This window comes from Opisthocomus hoazin, chromosome Z, assembly GCF_030867145.1.
Source record: "Opisthocomus hoazin isolate bOpiHoa1 chromosome Z, bOpiHoa1.hap1, whole genome shotgun sequence".
Lineage (NCBI taxonomy): Eukaryota > Metazoa > Chordata > Aves > Opisthocomiformes > Opisthocomidae > Opisthocomus > Opisthocomus hoazin.
The window spans coordinates 24,181,493-24,202,308 of NC_134454.1; the positions used below are offsets into that span (position 1 = coordinate 24,181,493).

Sequence of the window (20,816 nt, forward strand, 5' to 3'; positions counted from 1 at the left end):
TTCTGTGCAAAAAGATCACTGCAAAATGTTCTGACAATGGGTAGTAGTGAGAAGTCACTCTTGTAATTGAGAAGACGGGACTGGACCCCTGTGCATCCTTAACTATAGCTGTGGTTAAGTGATAAAAATGGTAGTGACATGTTACTAGTCTCTTTCTTAAATGTGAAATCTAAACTTCACATAAAAGGTCAGATTTTCTGAATTCTTCTTAGGTTGATTCTAAATGTAACGTTGATATTTGGGACATCTCTAGGACTTGGAGGTTTGGTTAAAGGCACTGGAGTCTCATTAAAAAGGTTTTGCTTTTCCCTGACTCTGCAGACCTTTAGAAACTGGTGAATAGGTGTCCACTGGAGTGGCTGATGGGACATGTCCTGTTATGGAGAGCAGTCTGGCAAACCTGCATTGGTTTGACTAGGTGTGACTTTGACAGTAACAGTTGGCTGGCAAGTCAAAGTGAAATGTTAGTGTCCAATCTGAATAGTACTTATACTTTATGGTATTATCAAAGGGTTGGGAGAGAAGAGGCTGATTAATTGAAAAAATTTTCACAACAGCTGTTGGCAGTACTTGCCGACTTGTGCATATGTGTAAATTTTCCATTGGCTACCATGGGTGCATTATGTATAGCGTACAGGACAAATCTATCATTTTTATATAGTACTTTGAGTAGAGCATCATGCTTGTTAGGTAACACTAACCATAGGATTCTTAAAAAAACCTCAACCTGCAAGTGTCTAAGAGTACCTCCTCTAGCTGACAAAGTTTTATGACGAGCCAAAGAAAAGGCTTAGGGTTGAGTATCTGATTTGACTTTATGAGCCACCCTAGGTACATTGCATAGTGACACTGACCTTTCAGAAGTGATAAACACCTGTATCGTCATGTAGTTCTGCTGGGAGTTATGATTGTTTAGCCTCTTCGGAGTTCAAATGCCATCAATTTTTTTTAGTTCATTTGCAAAATAAGGATGCTGTTAGCAAGGGTAAAGTTAGTTTTGCTTATACAACATGTTAAGACTCATGAAAAAGATGGTACTAGAAATATTTACAAAATGAGTTCATAAATGCTGCATATTAATATAAGTAATGCTGAGAAGAATCTGTCGGTAACACAGCATTTTGCTGTAACACCAGAAAAAAAGTGAATAGTTTGTTCTTGGAAATTTAATATCAGCTGACATCTTGACACTGTATTGATCAAAGGGTCATGTTTTGCTTTCTTAGCACATTGTACTATGGGCTTTGAAATGCTGAAACTTGTTCATATATCCCTGTGTAAGGCAACCAGATCGGAAGTCTCTGTCTAAAGGTTTAACAAATAAGTGTAGTGTGTGTATATAATGGATGTATCAGCTTTAAGATTTATAATTGAAACATTATGTAGGACACTGTACACAGATAATTTATTTTATTATTTCCTTTGGAAAGAAATTCAAGATAATTTAAAAGGTTTTTGAGACCTGTCCAAGTATAACATAGCTATGTGATCTTCGGCTAAAGCTTTGGGTAAATGAAGTACTACATCATAACATGCATGCTTAGTCACAACAGCAAAATAATGTCAGGAAAAGTGTAACATACTTAACTTTCAGGCAACGTATTTTTCAAAGTGTCTTATTGTATGGTTTTAAAGTTGGCTGGTCTGACTGAATGACACAGACTTGACAACAGTAGAAATTAAATGCAAGACTGCATACCAAATACATTAGGTAGAAATGTAATCCAGAATTTACAGTTCTGTATGCTGTATTAAAGCTTTTGTACAAACGTCTTTCAGCTGTATTTGCTGTGAAAGTACAGCTATTCAGCTGCATCTCTCGTGGCAAACAAGGCTGCTGTTCAGTGTTTTATATTGTCACTGAAGCTCTAACTAATTTTAATACTTCTCATCCAGCATGAGTAGTTTTCTCTCTGTGGCTTTAAGGTTTAATTTTCATTCTGTATTTTTCTTCAGGCACTTGTAAGGACAAAGAGAAACCTCCAAGCCTCTCTGTCCTTGAGACTTTGAGGTGTACCTTGACAGCTTACCAGAACAAGCTGGAAGATATGTCTAATGAGGTAACACTTGCACTATTTGGCTCTATATGTATTGCCTTCGGCCTGCAGCAGTACATACTCTTTGCTTGTAAAAAAGGTCAGAAGAGTGGGAATGTTGAGTTGACAGCTTCACGTATACCCAAAGAAATAATCTCTGTCACTAGTATTTCTCTTAAGCATGCCCTACAGTGAAGTTTCACTTACATTTGGGGGGACAGGGAGAAGAGTTTTTTCTTTTTTTCTTCTGATTTGTTTTTATTTTCTTACTAAACCTTTTGGGGTTATTACTTTCAATAAACATTCAGGAAAATGAGCCACTCATATCTAGGATTTCAGTTAAATGATGATAATGTAAGAGTTGGCCAGTGTGTACCGCAGTATTCCTAAATACACGATACTTGAGCCTCAACGGTCATTGGTATCAGTTATGCAAATGTGCATGCCCTTGTACATTTAAAAAGTGGCATAATTTTCTGAGATGAGTGTGTTTATGATGAAATCTCTTTTTGTGCTATTTTGAGGTCTTTTCAAGTAAAACAGGACTGTGACAATACTTTCTTTAAATTACCTAGGACAATAACTGAAATATTGCAGTTTTGGAAGTCTTACCCTTGGAAAAAGTCAAATGTTTTCGATGCAGTCCTACTGGCCTTTTATTTCACTGTCTGAAAAGTCACAATCTTGCATTTATTTTCTTACTTGTATTGCTAATGTAATTAAATGAATCCTCTTGGGTGTAAAAGTTTTGTGAATTTGTGGCTTTAAAGGCTATAGAGAGAAGTTAACTGCATTGTTAATGCTTTCTGTACAAACGTGTGATTAGCTTATCTGTGGATAGAATTGGCAAATACAGAAAGGCAGGTGTGATAGGATTGTAAAAATGCCAGTGCTGTTTTTTCATTTTTAGGTTTGGTCTTTTCTTTTGACAAATGCCTAGTATAGCTAGTCACCCACAATGTTTTTTTTTTTTTTTAAAAAAAAAAAAAAAAGGAAAAAAAAAACAGGATAAAAGCATATCGACTTTGCCCTTTTTGTTGGGAAAAGAATGGTTTCCCGCAAAACCTTTCAGTTGGTTCAACGGACGCAAAAATAAGTGACCATGGAAACAATTATACTTTTGTAAACAGCAAGCGCTGTTAGGTCTCTCCCAGTGAGGTAAGAGAACCGATGTGTATAGTCATTATGAAACTCTTCTGAGACCCAAGTCTGGAAGCTGCAAAGCAAGGCAGAACATATTACCCACAGCGAATTGTTGTTTGGGAGGAGGAGTGTCACGTGGTAGGTAGCACAGTTGAAAAGTCGACTCAGCAGGCGTTGGCTTAGTGATGTGCTTTGTTGTGAAACTGTGCCAGAGACAGCAGTGGGGAGACCGAGGGGGTGGCTGCTAAGAAAGCAAAGAGAGTGTTCTGACAGAAAGAGGAATGAACTGTCAAGGAAAATAAATCGCACGCAGAGCAGGACCAACTGATGACCTGCCACAAGACTTCCCAGCAGGACTGCGTGTGACTGACCCTGAAGTTGTCATATGGAGCCAGAGATCACCGAGCACCTTCATGGTGCACAGAAAGGGCAGTGCTCTGTCCTTCTTGGTTACCCCCGCCCCCATAGATAGTGCTGCTTTTGGCTTTCTATGTATTAGATATGTTTAGTAATAAAACTTTTTAATAATACAATAATGCACAAAGGGACTGTGAAGGGCACTGTGCAATAAAACCAGGATGTTTTAATACACAGCAGTAAGGGTTTAGTTTTGAGTAATTATGTAGTAGGTCTTTTTATAGAGAGATTTTCAACAAGACTCCACATATTGATGGACTTATTAATATATGTGTAAACCTGTGTGTTTATGTGAAATATGCTGGTAGACTTGTCATGTGTCACTTTCAGCGTACTGTGTTAAACATTAGATTAAACGATCTAGTTCATTTGTGTGACTGAAAGGTCTACAAGTGTTTTGACAGATAACAAGCTTTTGCCTTTCTGTATAGTGCAGAGGCTATATGTTTGGGGACAGAGAGAAGGCTAGTAAACCAACAAAATGACTGGAAATATTCCAATAGTATTCTGTAATTTACTGTAATTATTTCTAAGGATTCTGCCAGATCTCCTGACTTGCAATCAAACAAAAATATAATTTCCAAAGTAATTTGTGATTTTTGTAAATGGAATATTTTACTTCTGAGGTGCTCCTTAATGCTGAAGTGCTGGCAGTAACCCGCAGTGTAATAAATCTTTATTCGAAGCTTCTTTTCAGACATTTGTATCGCTAACCTCATCATCAGGTAACCAAAGATACAGATTATCATGATGTACTGTTATGTTTTTTTGAAAGTGGAAAGTGAAGCTGTTACACATTATGGTCATGAGCTTACCTCTAAGGTGGTTGCTTGTAACACCACAAATAATTCCGTAGTCAGGACCATAGCTGCTTCTTACGGGTGTGTGAATACTATCCAGTGCTCAGTAAAAAGTAAAGACCAGCTGGACAATTTCTGCAAACGGCCACTGACTTTGACAACTTGCGTTCTCAAACCACTCTCCAGATCATAATCTGCATTCGTTATATTTTCAAATGCATTTCAAAGTCTGTGGTTTTTTGTCAGATATTTTGAGTTAATAGGAAAGTTGATAAAGGACTCAGTTTGGGATTCTGCCATTGCTCTTTATCTTAAATCATTAAAAAAGAGTTATATAGTACTTTTGAAAGGAATTGAAGACTTCTTTTTCTACGTTTTCATACAAAATTCTTCCTTTATATTCAAGTAATTATGTAGCCTGTCTGTAAAAGACTGTTTGACCACCATATTTTTCACAGCTTGGGAAAATGAAGGCTTTGTGTGAAAAGATGACAAAAGAACTTGAGATATCCAAAGAGAAAATGAGTGCTTTAAGTGAAGACCTTAAGGTATGGTTTCATAAACTTAACATAAAATTTGAAAGTTCCGCAAAAAGTATCTTTCTGGATTTAAGGTATCTTTTTTTCTTGTCACAATAAATCTCTATATCAGTGTATCTGTTGAGCAGACAGTTTACCTTACAAGTGTATGTGAAGCCTTGCTGCTTTTATTCTGGTTACCAACTTAGACTACATAACTGATCAATTCGATAATTGCACTTCTGAAATAATTTGAAACAGATTTATCAATTTGCAAAGTATTGTTTTATATTGAAATCAGGATCAGTAATTTTTTTTTCTCTTAACTGTTTTTCTCAAGAATAGGAGAAGAGCGTTTAATTACCTCTTTTCATATGAAAGCACATTTTATTAAAGATGTGCTTTTGTTTGTTAATGTGCTTTTTTGTTTGTGCTTATCAGACAAGTTAATGCATGTATGAAGCATCAGGTCATCCTTAACAGTTATACAATGTGCAGCCCAAAAATTTTTAGAGTAAAATCTGCCTGGGGACTGATGAAAACACCTAGGACTATTTTCTTTAGTTTCTGAACAAGAGTATTTTTTTGTCTCTGTTTTTGGCTGACATACTACTTCAGTAGTGTCCTGTCTGGTTACATCAGTGGCCAAGGGAGTGAGGAAGTCCTGAGGTCATGGTTAAACTTAAACTCCCAACTGGCAGTGTATTACTGCCAAAATAGAATGTCTCTGCTCCCAGTGTTTCTCAGATTCTTTTGCTGGGAATATGCTGCTTTATTACTTCAGTTTAGTCACAGATACTTCTGCAGCACACATTGAATCTTCGTATTAGTTGATACTTGCACATGATCTCCTTTCATATGATCTGAACTTTATTTACTGATTTATGTTCAGAAGACTTAAGACTTCTGCTTTGGTTGCAGCACCTTTGTAAGGCACGAAAAAATTTTGCAACCCTTTGCAACAGATACTTGTATTCGTCTTGCCAGAACTGAGTTTGCTACACACAGATGGTGCTGTTTTTTATGCAGTACACCAGTTGCTGATCTCTTTGAATTTTTGGTAATAAGATTCTGTAATATGGTTGAAAACTAGATACAGTCTGAAAACATTAGTCTTAGAAATTTAACATTGCTTTAATATTTTAATCAATCATTAAGAAGAACAAATATTGTCATTGTCTGATGAATTTAGGAGTATCTTTCCTATTATATTTCCTACCTAATCAGCTACGATTGTTTTAAAAACAATCAATGCTTTCAGTTTGACCTTTAGCAAATTTTAGCATTGTAGAAGTCCAGTGCAGGTAGGAGAGAAAAGCATATGTATCTGTGCACTCTCTCAGCAATCTTTTGCTTGAAAAGGAGTAGTATATTAAGTTTTTTGTTTACCTTGTGAGATTTGGTACTGGTAACATAAGGATTGTATTTATGACCGTTTATGACTATTACTTTCTTCCCATGGTCAAAGCTCTGGAGAGAGTCCTCGAGTTTTTTCTTTGTCATGCAGATACAGAATACAGTGGGTAACAACAGCTGTCTGTGTTGCCTACCGACTCAGCTGTAATGGATCAGAGATTTATTTATGAAAATAATATATCTTGTGACTAGCTCTGAGAGCTCTCCGCTTTGCAGAGGATAACTAGGCGTTCAGTTGTGGGGCTAGAGAGGATTCCGAAGGTCACTGCATCATTGAGCTTTTAACTCTTAGGGACAGATTTGTGATGCCGTTTGGTTATAAGCTGTGGAGAAGGACTAGTGTCAAATTTAAAAATTCTGTTATTTACAAGATACAGTCAGCTTAGCCTGGAGTCTTCTGAACACTTGTGGCTATAGGACTGTTTACTTTCTCAGAGGCTGAGCACTGAACTAAGGTAACATTTTGTAGAGTAAAATTCCTACCAGCCTTTCTGTTCTATGTCTCTGTTCTACAGGAAGCTCAAGATAACGTGGCTGATGCCAATAAAGAGTTAAATCATCTACACACTAAGTGTGCAGACAAAGAGAGTTCAATAGGAACTTTAAAAATGGAACTACAGAATGTACGACAATGCTGGGAGAAGGAGAAAGTACGTGCCACAGAATCTGAAAATGAAATCCAGAAGCTTACCAGGGCTTACCAGAAGGATATGGAGGTATTACCAGAGACAAGATGACTGTCAGAAAGAGTCTTTATTTAATCTCAGCTTTATACGTTTACATACATCAGATGGTTACTCTTAGTCTTAAGATACGTATTTTGAAATATGTATTTAATACCTACAAGATCTCAGGACTTACTGGTTCTCCTTCGTTCTGTATCAGAACTAACAGTTTAACATTTCCAGTATTTCGAATTTTTGAACAGCTGAGTTTATTAAAGATTTGCGCCTGACGAACAATTATTTCTTTCTTTCAAATTGAAAGTTAACAGAAATGTTTTACAGTTGGAACATACAATAGTATCATCATCATGTGTTGTTAATTACGGAGTCACATGGCAATTGATAGCAAATGTGGAACTGAGGTAGTTTTGCTTGCGTGCCACAAAACCTAGAAATTCTTATTGGTGACCTGTTAGCTCATTGTGGTGTGCTGTATGTGGGAATTGCTTCACAAAGTCTTATTTCAGAACTATTATTTCTCTCCTTTTATTTGTTTACAGATGTTAATTTTGTTGCTCTTTCTCCCCAGTAAAGCAGTTCTATACTAGCAATAGCGATGATATTCTTTATCATAGTTGTCGTGCATATTGAGCTCATTACTTCCACAAATTTGGACATGGATGCCAACTGAGTAAAAAGGAAACATTCTTTCCACCTCTTTTGCGGTCTGGTATTTAAATAGTGTCCACATGAAGCAGCTGGAATTGTTATACACATCAGATAATGATTAGAGGGAAGGAAACTAGAAGCCTGGCTATATTGTAAAGTCAGCATGTCTACAAAACTGCGGTTGCATTCAACATATGTGAATTGATTTGGGGTCTTGGGATGCCTTTTTTCACACCAAATGAATAATTATCATCTGTGGTTTGTCACAGCTCAAGCGAAAATGTAGTGATGGTGGCACACTGGACTTTCCTTGGGGAATTAGAAGATCTGCTAGAGACAAAGTAAAACTAAACTACAATTTTTTTAATGCCTAAAATACCATTAAATACTTGTGAGAAAATGCACCTAAGTATAATGGAAAGGGCTCAGAAAAACCGTGGTTTCTCATCTCAGCCACCCACAATTTCTTAATGTAAAGCGACATTTGAGGCCCCTGGAAAACAATGGGAACCTTTACAATGGTTTGCTGACTTTGAATAAAGGCTCTGTTTCTTTTGAGGTGCAGCTTTCTATTATTGTCTTAAAGTTGTGAAGTTGCATACATGTACTAAAAGGGTGAAGGCTGGAATTTCTGTTGCATGCTACTGTTGCTGAAGTTTATTTGTAACTTGCACCCGTTTATTATACTCCTGACTAAAATCAGTGTAAATGAATGAGGCATGGTCTGTGGAATTTAACTGATGAAGCTGTAAGCGTATTTTGTCTAGCTATTTAGTCGTACATAATCCACACACGAGACAATTTTTAGAAGACTTTAGAGTGATAGTCGTGTGAACAGTGTGTTTTACTGCCAAGCCAATCTGACAGGTTTTTGTGTGCTATGTAAATATTGGAAGTGGTTATGATTTGAATATACCTGGATGTGTTAACATGAGTGATTAAGTTGCATCTGCTAATATCATGGAAATTTTTATCTGTATCAGCTTGTGGATGTGACCACTGCAGATTGGGCTTGCTTTATTTACATACTATGTCAAATTATATAAATTCTGTAGAAACTCCTTTCTTACTCTGGCCCTAATATGTATGACTGGAAATACTAACAAGGAGTTGAGGAATTTTGAAAAGGTTTGAGAATGAGCTTTGTGAGGTTTTTTTTCAGCTTTGTGCAGCTCACATTACTACACATACGATGCATCTTTGGATTCTAACACTGTTCAGATACAACAATTTTTCTTTTTGTCTCAGGAGAAGCTAACCTTCCTCCATAGCTTATACCAACGTTTGGTAGCAGGCTATGTGCTGATAAAACAACCAGAAGGCATCCTAGATAGATTCTCTTGGTCTGAGCTTTGTGCAGTCTTGCAGGAGAATGTTGATGCCCTGATCTTAGACCTCAACAGGGCTAATGAGAAGGTAAGTGTCCTTAGGCACCAGCTACCTCTATTAAATTCAGTGACATTTGTCCACATCCCAGTATCATTAAAAAGGACTGACATTCATCTTATTTCAAAAAGAATTTGGACGTTAATAATTCAATACCATTAATTATGGCTTGTCTACAACTCAGTTTGATGCCATTGCTGTGGGCATGTAAATGTGACTGAAGTCTGTATGAAGTCTCTAAGCTCCACTTTCTGTGCAGGACATGCTAATAGTACTAGCCAATATTAGCCACAGGGACCTAATTAAGAGAAAATAAATTAATCTTACTGATGAAGCAATTCAAAGAACTTAGTCATTTACACTAATAAAGCAAGTCTTTATTTTAGCATAAAACAGAAACAGAATGCACTTACTCCAGGAACAAATTATATGTTTATGATTTAGAGGTACTATCTGGAAAAAATGCTGGTGTGTTTTTTTTTTTTGTTTATTTGTAACTTTTGGATTATGAAATTTTTATTCAGAAATACGATAGAAAATACTTATGTTTCTAAAACATGTCAATATTTGTTTAAGGGAGAAGCTGTACTTTTCTGAAGGATTTTAATGTGAGTAATTTTATGTGGCTTGTCTCGCCAGAAATCCCTGCGTTTTTAGGAAAGACCAGATTTCTTTTCAAATAACTTAAACTGGCTGCACGGATGAACGTGTGCCACTCTTTAGGATTTAAGTTCATGTTTTGATGCCGTTGATCAGGCCAGTCCTACAGGCTAGCAGTGACTCCAGAACTTGGCTGCCCTGACACTGATATTTTGTTCTTGAGGCATATGAAGGGAAAAGCTCTTTTGGATGTTTCTCATCTGCTGGAATTGCAACCACTTTTCTGGCCAGAGTAAGGGACAGGGCTGGTTAGAGTGAATTGTGTCGACTCTGCCCATCATTCAGTAAATACCTCAGCAGTCAATGGAAGTTACTAAAGAGGGATAGTATAAAATAAATTCTGGATTATGCGAATTGGATGTACATTTCTATTTTCCTTTTGAAGTAGAGGAGGAAAGGGAATGGAAGGGAAGGAAGTGAACACTGTTGACAGTGTTTGGGGAGTTGTGTCTTATTGTTTCTTGCTTTTTAATTTAGTGTGGTCATTGAGATTGATTGTGAGGTCTCTAGGGCTTTTTTCATGTACTTACCAGCTTTTCAGGGGTTTGGGGCAGTGTTGTTACCTCTGTTGTACCTGCTTTCTGAGAACAAAATTTTTCTCCTGCAGTTTTGTGTGATCTGTTTGGAAGGTATCTTGCTGATATTCTCTAGTAACAACGTGTAGGCATGTGTATTTAGAGGTCTTCATTAGCTTGATTCATTCCTCCATTTAGTTTGCATGGGATCTGCAGAGTGAATCTCTTCATGCCTGTTGAAAGCACATCATAAACTAATGAGCTACTTGAGAGAAAAACATTCTGTATGCTAAAATTTCCTGAAATTATTTTAGTACTTAATAATATATGGAATGTTGTGGCTTTCCAATAAAACAAAAAATAAAATTAAGGGCTGTTTTTTCACTATTACTTGCAATCCTTGCAAACTGCTAAAGGACTAGTATACTCAGATTACTAATTTAGCAGCACAAGTTCTAATGCGCTTGTTTCGGAAGAATATGGTAAGTGTCCGGTTCAGGTTTCTAACAAAGAAGGCAACAGATGTCTTCCAGGTGGTAGAAGGATGGCAAAACTGAAGCCACGCCAAGTGAATTGTTCCAAATTATGTCTCAGTTTTATTGCAAGATTCAAGTAATCTGTTGTGAGAGGCTTTTACTTAGTTTTAATAAATAAGTTGGAGAAATTACTATTTAGATTTTATGGTGTAATAGTCTGTGCTTAAATTAATATGTACAATTAAAGTAAAAAGGTATTTTGAGAGGTAAAAGAAATTCTTTTTAAACGTTTGTCACACAGATATCTCATCTAAAATATATTTGTAAGAACAAGTCCGATAATCTGAAGGAGCTTCAGCAGAACCAGGAAGATGCTTTTAGCAAAATGGCTGAACAGATGAAAGCCCAGGAAAGCTGTTGGCAGAAACAAAAAAAGTATCTGGAACAGCAGTACTCGGGTCTCCTTGGGGAAGTTCATGCAAGGGCACAGGTATGGTGCTGTGAATTTCTGAGATTTTTTTTTTTTCTGGTAAATATTTAATGGATTATTTCAGTAGTTTAAGCTCCTAAGCAATTTAAGGTTGTTTGGGAATTTTAATAAGTCTTTAAAAGAAAAAAAAAAACCCACACAAAACTGTGCTAGTATTAATTTCACTTATCATAAGAAATAATTGACTTTGTGAAAACATTCCAGAAATTAATTGCTTAATTTGGTCTAGCAGTTGCTAGTGACTTTTTTGTGAGAATGCTAAAGCTGTAAGGTTGAAGTTGCTAATTTTAAGAATTATGTAGGTCAGCAGTTACTTTTTCGGTGGTATGCTTTGCAAAGACTCTGTAGAGTAACAGTAATGTGGTGTCATCTGGGGATAAATTTAGGTATATACATTCTGACCCTAAGAACCAATTAGCAGTGCCAGTGTTAGATTTCAACAGTATTAAAGGACATTGTTATACAGATACTACAGTGACCAGTGGTTCAAAAGTGTAAAACTCTTGTTACTGATAGTTAAGCAAGTAATTTGCCATCTAAAATTTTCACTGTTGTTCTTACAACCACGATTCATGTCTTTACAGTCACATTCCTTTACATGTGTTTCAGTTAAAAGTGTTGTGAAATACAGGAAATAAGATGTGCCTTGTTTATTTGTGACTGCTATGTGAAACAGTGCATCAGAAGAATGCTGTATTTGACTCATGTTTTGTGCTTGGAAGTCTTTGCATTCTGAAAAATACATTTATGGAGTATTCTTTAGACAGAGCAATTTGCTGTAATTTCTTGGGAATGAGTTGAAATCTTGTATATATGTTTTGCTTTACATTTACATTTCAATTGGATATTGGCAGTGTTAAAAATATCCCTATGAGTGGAATAAGTGGCATCCAGATTTCTATTAAGTTCCCCCAGCATCATATAGTTTCATCTTATGAAATCATTGCCAACAAAAAGAATGATGACTAGAAGAAACTGAATTTTAATTTTAAAATTCAAAATAAAATTTAATTTAAAGTTCTTTTTCTAACTTCTATGGATGCTGCACAAAAGAAAGATATGAATCATCTGTTTTGGAACTGTGGCGTATTGTGGAGAATTGGTGCTGTGCAGGACTGCACCATTCTTCAGGATGGTGCTGAACCTGCCAGTCTTCTCAGCTGACTCGTTTTGACAGCAAGCAGAGTGTGTACTGAAAACATGACTCTCTTATGTGGACTGTGCATTAGACGTGTCTTCTGGAAAAGACTTTATCTGTCAACTTGCTGTGCAGGACTACTGGGTTTCTAAAAGGGAAATGCGTGCCCTTAAACATCTGGGCGTGTTTTATAACACAGGTCATGTAGTGTTGGAGTACAAGCTGGTGGTGGTGTAATCTAGGCAGCGCAATGTCTGTATACACTTAGATGATTCAACAAAACTTTGTCTCATCTTTTTTCCATTCTGTGTTCCAGTTTGCCTTGGGTAGAAGACAGTCTATTTTCTTCTGGATTTCTAGTTTGTGACTGACTTTGTACCTGCAAATACCAGATTAGGCCTTTATGGGATCCGTAGGGTCCGTGGAAGTCTGCTGTTAGGGCTGTCCTAGTCCTGATTGCTTGTTTTTCATAAGACTTGGCTGTCTTTTACATACTGCATTTTGAGCCTGTTAGCTGTATTTGTCTGCAAGATCATTGCTCTCGTGGATCAGAGGTGTGCAGACAGACTAATGTTGTAACCTTATTTCCACAGGAAACAAGGGAAAATGCGCCACAAGTTATGGAATGTCTTCAAAAGGTTTTATAGATATTACTGAGTGTCAGTGTTTATAGAAAGATAGAGAATGCCATATTTAAATTTAATTATTTTAACAGGTTATATTCGTTAAATTTTATAGGAAACATATAATCAATGTAAATGGAATACAATTTGCCAGTATTCTGTATTTCATTGTAGAACTGAGGGTCTCATCACTGTAGGACATTTATTCTAGTGCTACAAGGAAACTGTAGCAATTTGCTGTTTTTTCCATCCAAAGATCTGAGGGTTGATTACAAGCAGTTTAATCAACTAATCCCTGGTAGATGTTAGTTTTTTTCTAGAACAGGAATATGAGGGATTCTTGCTGTCCTGTACCAAGCTAATGGTATGTCATAGGATGCATCTTTTCGTTCATAACTTTGTCTTCAACCAGTGTTCTATGCCCCCTTCTAGACCGTTTCTCCTCAGAGCTCGTGGGTTGATACTTGATTAATTTTTCCAATTGTTGGTACATGTGCGAAGGCAGACTGAGGATTGTCAATTCAGACTCTCGGGGGTTAACGGAGAGCCTTAACTACATGACAGTATGAGTAATGTATCTTGGAAATTATTATTTTGGTTTCTTAGAACTGCAGTAAAGAGTTAGGGCTTTTCAGAATGTAACATTGCAAACTTTGGAGGTGTTGGTAGCAGTGACACCTGCTGCTGCTTCTTTTCCCAGCCAGAACTGTTTAGGGTCCCTGACTCCAAGATGAGATCTGTGGATATTAGTGGGTACTGCTTCACGGCTGTTACAGTAGGTCAAATGGATGGTGTAATCAGAAGGCAGTTTCACTGTTTTTCTGTAGGGCAGAAATTCTCAGAGTGGCCTTATCGCAGATCAGCAATAAACAAGGCATTCTATAGATATTGCTCTTTGTCCATGATCTCCGTGTTTGGAGAGTCAATGGAGCTTAAAATGCATATCCTCTTTCCTTGCCTTGTGTAGCAGGAGTGCAGTCCTCTTGATTTGATAGTGCCATTCTGAAAATGTTACTGTGACTGTTCCTTAGCTTGACACAAATGATTTATTCAGATTGTGCACAGTCTCATAGGAAATGTCCACTGAATTTTAACTGTCAGTTGTTGTTTGTTTATTATGCAGACATTTATTAATCTGTCCCATTATTTTTGGCAACCACTTAAAATACAGGAGTTTTGTTCTGATATGCAAAAACGTGTAGTAAGAGAAGAATCCTAGAACTACTTTAAAAATGTTAATTTCAACAGAAAAAGAAAAGATTTGCTAAATAGGAAAGGGAAAAAGTCCTCTAGGGAGAAAAAAAGTATTTTCTTTTATTGCCTTTTTTGGTTTGTTTGAAAGCCTTGCTATTACAGCAGGGCAGGTGAATTAGCTAAAGGCTGTGGTATCCTGCAATTGTATCAAAAGTCAGTGCAATCAATGCAAAACGAGCAGAAGTACATGTAACTGTACTGTTCTTGACCCACCATGTCTCTTTGATAGACATGTCTGGCCCATGTACTTAAAACACAGGAAAGAAATGGAGGACAGTGGTGTTGATGTTGTTTATTTAGGCGTATAGATGTATATATTTAGAAAAATAAAACAGTTGAAGTACAGGAAAACCTTTTGAAGTCAGATTGTCATTGTATTTGTAGTTTCCAGTTCTGTTTTCATGTTTCCAAGGACACAGTAAGAAGTAGGATAAAGTAGTGTTGCTAGTAGCACCTGATTTTTTTTGTTAAGGATTCGTGGAATCCACCAAGCTCTGCAACCCAGTGGAGTGTCCCTTAAAGCTCAAACACCAAAGTAAGCTGGCTTGCCAATGTCTAGGAAAAGAATTTTATGTCCCTTTCAAAAACTGTGCTTTTAAGCTTCAAAGAAACAGTGTGGGGTAGGACAAAAGCAATTATTAGCTGGTAAAAATAAGGTGTATTTTCTTACAAAACTTTTACATTTCTGTACTCAGAGATTGTCTTGTTCACTTTTGCACATTACCGTATAACCATAAGCTAAAAATACTAAGCTTTTTTAAAAAATAAGCTTTAATTAGCCAGGCCACTGAATGTTAGTATTCCTGCCCAACAGCCCTGTAGGCATCACACTTTGTTTACTCAGATATTGGCCTTTCACCTGTGATGGCCAGAAACCATAAGTTGTTTTCTGAATTCAGCTTACCTTTTCAGTTCCTCCCAGTCATGCTATCAGAGGTTTTTTCCTATAAAAATCAAACACTGTAAATAATGCAGTAGCAGTGAAAGTATTGTACAAGTTCATACTTAATTTTATAGTAAAGTGACAGGTAAATTGTATTTTGTAATTAAATCTTTTAGTTACCTATTCTATTTTTGTATCAGTGACAGTATTTTAACAACACAGCAATATCCCCCCCCCCCCCCCCCCCCAATTTATTTGGACAAAGACATTCTGAACTGTTCTGAACTGACTAGGGTAGAAGTGTAGAATCTTTTATTTCTATTTTAGGGATAGCTGTGTATTTTTTTTCCCCTGTTGTGCTTGCAGGATGGAGTAGGGAGAAGAAACTAGGATGCCCCCCTCACCACTTGCTTGGGACCTGTATCAAATTGAACCCATGGGAATGTGCCTGGGTGATACCATTTTACTTCTCTTGGCCACTGCTCACAGGAATAACCTCACCCATTTGAACAAAATTACCTATAGGTCTAGGAGAGATAGCTGAAGCTTAGCGTAGTTTTCTCTTTTCTTCATCATACGAACTTGTAATTCCATTCATGTTTGCCTTTTTGTGTCCATATATTGTAGCTGGAGCGTAAGCATTTAACTTGAATTTGCGGGTTCTTTGTGAACAGTGCCTGATATTTGTTATCTCCTTATACCGCTGGATCCTGTTTAAACGTATCCTCAAGTGGTTGTTCCAGTCACAGAGAACTCCCATGTTTCAAGAAGCTGGTCTGAGTCTCTGAGGTCCCAGTGTAGTGTCTTAATTCCTGTGCAAAACTGCGTGTTATGAAAAGCAACCCGTCTTCATGGTCTAACCTTAGTTCTGCCATTCCCTGGCTTGTTAGTGTCTTTATTTTGCTACACTGGTTTACTGTTTTAAATCTCCCTGTTTCCCTGTTTCAGGGCATGTAGAGGAAAAGAAAAAATATTCTGCCGGTTGAAGAAATCTGTAATAGCACTAGTCAAAATAAAAATTACTGTGTTACACTGTTATTTTGAAAACTCAATTCTGCATGAGACCTAATTAATCTGTGAATATATAAGTAGGGGGTTGATTACAAAGTAATTAAGAGATCACCTTTACTTCCCCTTTCCCAGCTGCTGCCAATCTGTCTAGGTTTATCTTCCAGAGTCTTCCTGCTTTTTTTCCTCTCTCTTACACTAACTTTCTGTTCTGCTTTGAAGAGCAATGTTCTTTCTGAAATTGGAGGATGTAATTGCTTGTTGTTAAGCCAACTCGTAAAACTGTATTGTGGACAACCAGGTACTGTTGGACCTTCTGTGGGCTATTGCAGTACTAGTGGATTACCATCAGAAATCTGGAGTCCTTTTGTAGTTGAAGACTGTGCAAATTTTCCTCATAATATTGATTTGTTTTCATGTGTCTGGTTCTGTAACTGTTTGCTTGGAGAGATATTTTGACAGTCATTACTAATAATTTTTGTTCCTTTATTTGAATCTGAAAAAATTATTTTCTTTTAGCCTTTGTCTGGGTAAAAATTAATTTGTTATCTTAAAAAATATCTTCCAGTTAATATTTCCTCTGGTTTTGTTGTTTCCCATTATCCCAGGAATACCAAGAAACAGCAGAGAAAAACAAGGAAAAAATTTATGTCCTTGAAAAAAGACAGGAGAAATTGGCCCTTGAAAATATTTCTGTGAAAAATACGTTAACACAGGTTCAGAAGGAGCATTCATCTCTTCTGGCAGGCTGTGCACTACTGGCCGGTGCCCTGTATCCTCTCTGTCGCCGACTGTGTGATATGTCTTCCCAAAGAGATCTTCTCCAGGATCAGGTCAACATTTATGAATTAGTGAACCAGGAGATTAGGACCCTAGTTCATGCTCTCTCTGATGTAGAGGAAAACAATCAAGATGAAGCAAGCCTGAAGAAAAGAAAATTCAAAGGCCTGATTCGTGTATTCCGAAGAGGCGTGATTGCAGTTTTGGCAGCTAACAGACTTAAAGTTTTAGCCCAGTCTTCTAATTCCCTCTTCTCCTGGGTAAATGGCTTCAAAGAAGGCATTGGAATTCTGGTTTGTATAGGAGATTCCAAAGGCAAGCATAATCTGTCAAGTAAGCTAATTGTTTTCTTCTTTGATAAGTGTTGTGTCAGATTACATGGTTAGTGAATAAGAAATAGTAATGTTATTATTAATAGAGACAAATTTAATTACATTTTGACAAATGTAATTTCTGGATTTGTGATTTCTGGATTTCTTGACAAATGTAATTTCCCCTAAAAGGAAATCCTTAGTCTGTTAATCATTGAATGAAAAGTGACCACTGTACACGTAAACTCCCACTGTGTGATACTCTTGATATTTGCATTATGGATTTCAGAACTAGGTGCTACCACATCTTGTCTGTGGTAAAGATCTTGTAATGTTCCTAAATGATTGATTATCAACATATTTTTTGAAAACATATTGCCTCGTCTTTTATTAATCATTTTTAATGTCTGTTTCCTACTAAAAAAAAAGAAGGTGTTTTCTGATTCAGGTAAAATATTAGTGCAGGACTTCTAAATTTTTCTTTAGAGATTATGTGATCTTCTTATTCCTTTCTGTTACCAGATTAGTTCGTGTTTCCCCCTACAAGGTGTCAAAAATGTTTTCCAAACTAGAAGATACATCTACTTTTCTGTTTTAGTAGTTTTGGAAGTGTATTTAATACAGCCTAAATTGTCCTGAAAAGAGAAATAATTTGTAGCTTAAGTACTTAGTTTTGGTCAGTTTCTAAAAGAGCTGGAGATACTAGTGTGCCTTATCTAAATTTTTCAGCTTTATTGCTAGCTACAATTCTGTTTCACAGGTCATGAAGAGGAACAAATTCACTGTGTTGAAGCACTCAGGTGGTTTACTAGTTCTAACCTCCTTGCTGCAATAATCAGTTCTGTCACTGAATTACAGGATGTTGTTAACAGAAGAGGTAATTTTAAAATTGTATTCTTGTAGTAGAAGATGAAAAAATACTATGAGGGTGGTTATATCATTTCCATTTTTGGGATTTTATCTAAACTATTCTGGATCAAATCTTTGGGGAGCTGTATTGTTGGAACAGATTAATTTTCTTTAATTGGTGATATGATACTTCATCATTTCAGTATATAGAGTCATGGAAACAGAAAGCTGGAGAGTGCTTCTAGAAAGCATATAAACAGATTTGCTTGTGGTGTTGTGAGATAGAAAAAAAACATCTACACCAGGCCAACAGATACTTGGCAAACCTGTTCTTAAAAGCTTCCAATGAAGTAATGCTTACAAGCTTTCTAATTACCCTGTTCCACTGTTGTAATACTCAAAAAGTATTTTACTGAAGCTAAACATGATTTTTTTTCCATATAGAAAATCTACATCATTTCTTTCTATTTGATCTGTGTATTTCTTAAGTATAGGCCCTTAAACTGGCACATACCCAACCTGGGACATTACTGCTGCCGACTGAAAGGCAATAATTTTATGCTGTGTTTTATATTATATGAATCTAGAATTTCCAAATCTGGAAACTGGTTGAATTTGATGGATACTATTTTAATCTTGTTTACTTGATATCTTACGTTTGAGAGAGAAATAAAATGCTCTCAATTTACACAGTCTATAGCAGTGCTTATTTTATGTTTCTGCTGTGTTTGCTTTCTAAGTATATGCTTAATTAGATTTGTGTCTAGATTCCCTAATTTTCTCAGTCTCTTCTCATATAGAATTCTGCTATGCCTATGGAAAATTTTAGTGGTGGTCTCTGGAAATGTCACCTCTTGATTCCCAGCTGTTAGCCATCTTCCTAAATTTCTTTGCAGTGAGGACTGAAATAAGATCTCACTTGGTTCCTCTGCATTGCTGTCTTCCTTAGTTCTTTGATACCTGGTAGCTTCAAAGTTTGAACAATTCTGTCACAGAATAAAGGATATTAAAGGAATGACAATTACTATGAAAGAGAGGAAATAGCAGGACGGAGAGGAGAGGACACATTTCCCAGAAAGCTGAACAGTAAAATGGTACCAGAAGTCAGCCATTGAATCATAAGTGTTTTGATTCAGTTTCAGGTGCTCCTTCTACAATCATCCTGTTTTCAGTAACGTGAATTTACATCCTTACAAAACAAAGTTTGAACTGTATTTCAGAATACTTACTTTTGTATTGCAAGTGTTCCTGTGTATAGACTGTTGAGTAAGAACGGCAAATTGGAAAAGAATGAAGAGAAACTTTACTGCAGCATCAGTGTGCTGAAGTGACTAGTTAGAATACCCTAAACCTCATGATATTTTGCTGATGTTGAAGTATATGGGAATTCTGTTGGACTGTATTTACTTGATGTCTCTGCATGCAAGACAGTTTTGCTTTTGAGAATTAGGAAGAGCCATGCAGAAATGTTATGGCCACAGTCAGATTGGTGATTCTTTCATAACTTATCTCTATTTTAAGTCATTTTCACAGAACCTCAAGATCTAACTGCTGATGTATTACTTGGAATTCTGTTGCTTATGAGATCAAAAGTCTCCCAAGAACCTTTGGTTCAAAAAATAGGGATAAATAATTTAAAGTTTGACATGAAATTTCTAGAAGTATCGAAGTGATAAGGCTCTGAAAGAAGGAAAAATATTTGAAAGAAAGCTTGCATACTTATGAAATTATTTTGTGTTCTTCAAGTCATATTTCAAATAGAATTTAAACCTTCAAACTGACTTAAATGATTTTGAAATTTTTAAAATCTAGATAGACAGTCTGAGAGGCATCTGCTCTCTTCAGATCTTGAAATCATGGCAGTTCCAGATTAGACTGCACATCACAGGAGAGAGTAGGCTCAAGAAGGTGCTGTCTGGAACTATAATGTGGAATGGTTTGGTATCTTAAAAATTATTTTTTAAAGATGGCAAGGTTCTGCAGAACCATTTGAGGCAGTTGAAAGAAACGAAATGCAGATCACTCAGCACTGGAACTTTTGGTCTTGTGCGCTCTGGTGATTTGAGGCGTGTTTCTTGAGCTTTTAACTTTTAAAAAAAGTGTGTTTGGTTTGACATTCATGATCATTTCCTTTCACACTGTTCATTAGTTCTCACGACAGCATGTCTTGGAATGATCTCTTAGCTTGAGTTTGAGTACAAGTTCATTAAAGTGTGGGGTGGTTTGGTTTGGTTTTTTGCAAGGTTAATTTTGTAAATTGGTTTCAACAGAATCTGTACTGTGATAAACCAGAGAAAGTAAAGGTCGAGGTTTTTGAATACTGATATCATCAACTGTTACATACAAAAAGCTTTTGAAGCTCAGCATGAAATTTTTGGTCTTGTGTAGTACTACTAAGTTCATGCTTCTGACTGGTGACTTCTATTTCACCAAAGCAGAGTAAACAAGAATTCTTTCTTCATCTGTAAGTGAAGTCTGTCACTTTATGTTGTCTTTTCCTTAATTTGTTTAACGTGTGAATTAATTGCGCTTTGTGACGTACCTGTTTGTATTAATGTACATTGTGATGTGTCTAAGAAATTATTATTTAATACTTTTATTGTAATTGCTTGATCCTTTGTGGGGAGGTACTTAAAATGTGTGTACTTAAACCATATATTCTCTTCCCAATGACTATGGATACGGTTCCTTGTGGAATAGCATGATATTCTCATGTCATCTTTCAAAGCAGTCAGTAACTTATATCAATGTATTTCTGTGTATTTACTCCAAGCTACGC

The 20,816-nt window shown here is 36.4% G+C and overlaps 1 protein-coding gene across 13 annotated transcripts in view; it reads left to right on the forward strand.

Moving 5' to 3' along the window:
• The window catches only part of CCDC171 (coiled-coil domain containing 171), a 152,784-nt gene that overhangs the window by 51,082 nt on the left and 80,886 nt on the right, over window positions 1–20,816 (forward strand). For all 13 annotated transcript variants that reach the window (XM_075410936.1, XM_075410935.1, XM_075410934.1 and 10 more), the window contains 7 exons: window positions 1,957–2,060; window positions 4,855–4,944; window positions 6,846–7,046; window positions 8,913–9,080; window positions 11,003–11,191; window positions 16,706–17,210; window positions 17,949–18,065. In XM_075410936.1, coding sequence (XP_075267051.1) covers window positions 1,957–2,060; window positions 4,855–4,944; window positions 6,846–7,046; window positions 8,913–9,080; window positions 11,003–11,191; window positions 16,706–17,210; window positions 17,949–18,065 — 1,374 coding nt within the window. The remainder of the gene's footprint in view (window positions 1–1,956; window positions 2,061–4,854; window positions 4,945–6,845; window positions 7,047–8,912; window positions 9,081–11,002; window positions 11,192–16,705; window positions 17,211–17,948; window positions 18,066–20,816) is intronic.